Source organism: Nicotiana tomentosiformis, chromosome 6 (genome assembly GCF_000390325.3).
Source record: "Nicotiana tomentosiformis chromosome 6, ASM39032v3, whole genome shotgun sequence".
NCBI classification, from domain to species: Eukaryota; Viridiplantae; Streptophyta; class Magnoliopsida; order Solanales; family Solanaceae; genus Nicotiana; species Nicotiana tomentosiformis.
Genome location: NC_090817.1, coordinates 95,808,211 through 95,813,119, shown reverse-complemented (window position 1 = coordinate 95,813,119; position 4,909 = coordinate 95,808,211). Strand labels below are relative to the sequence as shown.

The following is a 4,909-nucleotide window of genomic DNA, read 5'->3' as shown; positions in this document are numbered from 1 at the left end:
CTGATATTGCACAGCAAATCAAACTGTTAAATTTCATCAAACCAGCACTTTTTCTTGTAACAGCCTTCAAAAAGAGGATAATGCAAAAAAACATGGGGTACCTCTTTCACTAAAAAGCTAATGATCATAGAAGAAAACACCTCTTTACATAACCTTGTCAACATTAACAACCCTGCTAACAACAACAATAAATCCAGTATAATCCCACAAGTGGGGTCTGGGAGGGTAGTGTGTACGCAGACTCCCGGCTCAAGGAAAGAAAAAAGAAAGCAGTAACAACAGCAAGATAATAAGAAAACAAGCAGTAACAACAGCAGAATAATAAGAAAACATGTAGTAATAAGGATTACCAATAAGCGAATACAAGACTAACTACTAATACTACTGGTATGGAGATTAACAACCATGCTACAAGACTTAAAAAGGGTAGACCTCTCAAACAATCTTGAGAACAGTCCTAAACAAGTAAGACCTTAACCAGTCAATATATTCAACAGTTTATACTGATAAAACTGGCCATGATGAAACAGTAACTTATTTATAAAGATATCTACAAGTACTTTAAGAAGCATGGCAAATATTTGAGGGTGTTTGTTAAACCATGCCTAGTTCTTCAACCTCTACAAAACATGGTAAAACTTAAAACACCATTACTAAGAGAACTACAGGCGATTAAAAATGCACCCGAAAAAGCAGACCAATTACATGGGATCTTCCCTTTTGGGGAAAAGCTATGTCTATGAAGCCAAAGCTGACTACTTGATATACAAGTCAACAATCTCCTGGTTAGTACCAAGTTGGAAGATCTTGCTTCGGTGTGGTATCGTACCCAATGCAAGGTAAATTCCCAGTGTAGTTGGCGGACTGCAAGTTGAACGGAGACCCAAACATGCAATGAAAATTGTCATTAGGGCCTGCATTGAAAGGTGAACCATGTGGCAGCATAGAATGACTTGTAGAAATATTAGCATCTTTGAAGATATTTCCCTCCATTATTCCTTGGCTGTGCAGGTAATTATCACGGGGCTGTTGATGCGGCTGCTCTTTGGTCAGTGCAATGTTCCCCGTATTTTGGCTTTTGTTTCCCTGTATATTACTATCATAGAATGACATAAGCTCATTTATCATCCTTTGTCCATCTTCAGGAACTCCTACACCAGATAAATCAAAGGTAGGTGGTCCTTGATTAACAGGCAGAGATGCCGACTTTGGTTGCACATATTGTTGTGGGAAGACAACTGGCTTGACTTCATTAAAGTTAAAGTTTGAAACTCCAAACTGGGAAGAATTTCTGAAAGGGCAAGCAAATTGATGATTGTCTCTGGCAGATTTGTCCTGAAAACCATTGCGAAGTTCACTGTGAGGACATTGTTGAAACTCACACGTATAGATCTTTCGATCCATCATAACAGTCAGTTCATTCGCTTGCTTCCTCTTCCGAGTGAAATCTAAGTTGGTGATGAATTCATCCTTGTTTGGATGAGATTGTTGCTGCAGAGGCAGCGTCTCCTTGAATCTCTTGGCACCAATATTCAACAAGCTGAGATGGTTTGGTTTTTGCTCATGAACATCAAAGTTAGGCTCATCTTGAGCACCTTCAACGTCATATTCGCTGCTGTCGTCCAAAATGAATGTTCCACTAGCACCAGCTGAGGACAAAGGTGGACAGCGATCAGGATAGAGTTCTCGAGCCAAAGCTTCCTCCTGACTGATGATGGCAAGCCAAGTTGCACTTTCTTTGGCTGTCATCTTATCCTGCAAGCACTTTGACTGCCGTACCAGCTTGCGAATTTTAGCAATATCGGGGAACATGTGCTTGATTACTGCTGTGAGGACACCAACTTTCCACGCCTTCTTAAGATCATGAGGCTTCTTATAAGGCGGAGGACCTTGTTCCTTCTGCAAACCCAACTGAGGCCACCAATCCTCCTGACCAGTGGGCCACCATGGGGGTGAAACACCTTTCTCCAACGGAAATCTTCTCTGAGGAGGATCGCAGTGCTGCATCAGAGCTGACAATAACGAACCGAGGGTGGTATCTTGCAGCTCCTGCAAGGTGTGAGGGGTAGGACCCACTGGATTAGATCCCTCGTTCATCCCAGGGATGGCATGATCAGCTTGGTATTTGGCTATGGCCGCAGGGCCATTTCGATCGAACCTCACTTTATCCTTCCACCACTCCCGAAGATTATCAGATGCCCCACCAACCGGCTTGCCTTTTTCCGGAATGATCCCATAAACAAAGCCTTGAGCTTTACATACTTCCATCATTTTCAACATGTACTTCAAGATCCCATCCTGTGCCCTCGACATCTTCTTCCTCCTCGCCTGCTCCTGCGACTGACGATGTTTTGCAGGATCCACACCTTCCTTACTTTTAGTCATTTCCTTCAGCCTTTTCAGCTTCATCTTGTCCCTCCACATTCTCCTCTCCAACTCATCCACATCAATCTCCTCATCACTATAATCATCATCCACCACCGGCTCCGGCTCCGGCTCAGTCTGTGGAGCAGCCGCTTCCACTTCTTTTAGTGGAGCAGAAAAGAAATCGAGATCGCCACAGAACCTCATATCATCAAACATCATCATCTTGACAGGAAGAATAATCCCTCAAAAAAGTGAAGCTACTTGCAACTTCCACAAAATCCGAACAAGATTAACCAGATAATACCCAAAATCCTCAATTATCCTATGCTTTTCCGATATTCAGCGCAGAATCTACTGAAATCAATCAAATTACATGATCTTCCCTCCTGTAAATACATTAACAAGGAACATAAGAAAATCTCAGTAAACATTTCCAGAACTGAAATTCAAATCACACAGAAACGACAAACAAAAAGTTGATTGATCCATATTTAGATGAGCCAAAAAAGAAGCACAGTTTTGTTCATATGAGATAAAGCCAATATTATCTCCAGACAATATAAGCACTCTGCAATTCCCATTTTCTCGGAAACTCAACAGAAAAAACTGTACAAACTATCTCCCGCGAAAATCCAAGAATATTGACATACTTTACCAGATCTAAAATATCAAATATTCATGTAATCAAACAGAAAGCTAGAAAAAGAAAGAGGGAGTTCGTAATAAAAATCCTGTAACGTACCTAACTATGTAGTAAAAGAAGACTTCAGAGACCATAGGACTAATTTTCGTATATTAGATTTATCAGTTGATTATAGAACAAACTATATTCAACAAATTCAGAACAGAAAAATCCAATCGTGAAGCAAAAGCTCAAATCTTTACATCAATACTCAGGGCCACATATCACAACATAGAAAATACACCCATAATTTCAAAGATCAATTTATCAGCGGATGTCAAAAACTGAAGTCAAACATAATTTGAGAGGAAAAACCAAACCCCAAATGAAACTAACATCAAAACCCAGTAAAGATCTAATTAACTTGACCACACAAGGTATTGAAGCAAATATTTTCAGGAAATAGTTCTATAAAGGAAAAAAAAAAAAAAGATTTCTTTTCCTTACAAGAGTCTGTTCAACTTTTCTTCTGGTTAGAGAATAATTGACCCTTTCGACTGTAGATGGACGACAGAGGGAGAGGGGGATGGGGAAGTTATAGTAGTAATACATACAATTTTAATAATGGAGATGTGAATGTGATAGTACTATTTTGACGGTGGAAATGTATTGGGAGATGAAAAGTGTCGGCTCTTTTCTAAAAGCCAAGCCAGTAAGCTTTTCCTTTGGTTTCTTTTGCTGCTCTTTTCTTTTCTTTTTTTCTTTTTGGATATTTATCCTCTTGGCCTCTATATAAACACACGTTTTGTTATAAAATAATTTTATTGTGGATGTCCATTTATTACTCCGCTATAGATAATCTTTCTGAAAAATATTATTTATTTAGTACTCTATTTAAGTTTATCTACAAGCAGCTGATGCAGGCACGTTGCAAGCAGCTCAATGAAATAATTTGCAGAAACTTCTTATTAAACAGGCAAGTTGCAAGCAACTCATGCAAATAATTTACAAGCAGCTAAAGAAAAGCCTTGCAGCTGCTTCCTGAAAAGCCTCGCAGCTGCTTCCTTTCTTCTATAAATAGAAGAGTTTTCAGTTCATTATGTATATAAGTTTGAAGTTTGAATAATATATCAGTTTCTCTCTATACTTATCTTTACTTTACTGTCTTTATTTTATAACACGTTTAAATTTATTGATCTGTAGCAAGGTGTCACTATTCTTTGTTAAAGAGGTCATCTCGTTATTGTTTATTCTAACAAAGCTATATTCAGAGTCATTTTTAGCTATTAATTATAGTGTAAACACAGAATGTAAATAAATATTTTAATTACTTTGTGTTCATAAGAGGAGAGGCAGATGTTGTGAATTATGAGGACGAGTGAATGCGAGGAACACAATCTTACGTTCCAAAAAAATAAATGCATAATTTACTTTCTTTTTTTTATCTTATTTCGTTTGTCAAATATGGGTTAATAGACTAAAATAAGAAAATATGTAAAGTAAATATAGTGAGCTATTGTTCTAAAGAATATGAAATATCACCACCTCAAAAAATGGGAGCCTAATGCATAAAACATCTCATATTTCTGCAGGGTCCGGAGAAGTGGCACATCCCAAAAAGATGTGATGTATATTACCAACTTCAATAATTAAATTATTAAAGTTCAAATAAAGGTATTATGATCAAGAAATAATGATTAATACATGCCTAACTTAATTTTACTCTACTTGACGGTCTACGATTTCATTGCGTGTGCTCGGGGTACAAGTTTTATATAAATATATCGTTATGCTATTAAGTATTTTTATTTAAGTTCTTTTCTTTCTAATAGGTGAAAAAATGATGTTTCCAGAAATAAGTAATAACGAAGGGAACATTTTCAAATTATCTCCTAGCTAGTGGAACAAGAAAGACATGGA

The 4,909-nt window shown here is 37.6% G+C and overlaps 1 protein-coding gene across 2 annotated transcripts; it reads right to left on the bottom strand.

The window, feature by feature from the left end:
* Nucleotides 1-519: 519 nt before the first annotated feature.
* On the bottom strand, nt 520-3,680 carry LOC104101960 (protein ETHYLENE INSENSITIVE 3-like). 2 transcript variants are annotated; one of them, XM_009609532.4, is made up of 2 exons: nt 3,497-3,680; nt 520-2,753 (listed from the first exon to the last, which is right to left on the bottom strand). In XM_009609532.4, the coding sequence occupies exon 2, from the start codon at nt 2,587-2,589 to the stop codon at nt 787-789; it is 1,803 nt and encodes a 600-aa protein (XP_009607827.1). In that variant the 5' UTR covers nt 2,590-2,753; nt 3,497-3,680; the 3' UTR covers nt 520-786. The 2 variants fall into 2 exon arrangements, with proteins under 2 accessions (XP_009607827.1, XP_009607828.1); XM_009609533.4 differs by lacking the exon at nt 3,497-3,680 and adding an exon at nt 3,110-3,371.
* Between the last annotated feature and the right edge of the window lie 1,229 nt (nt 3,681-4,909).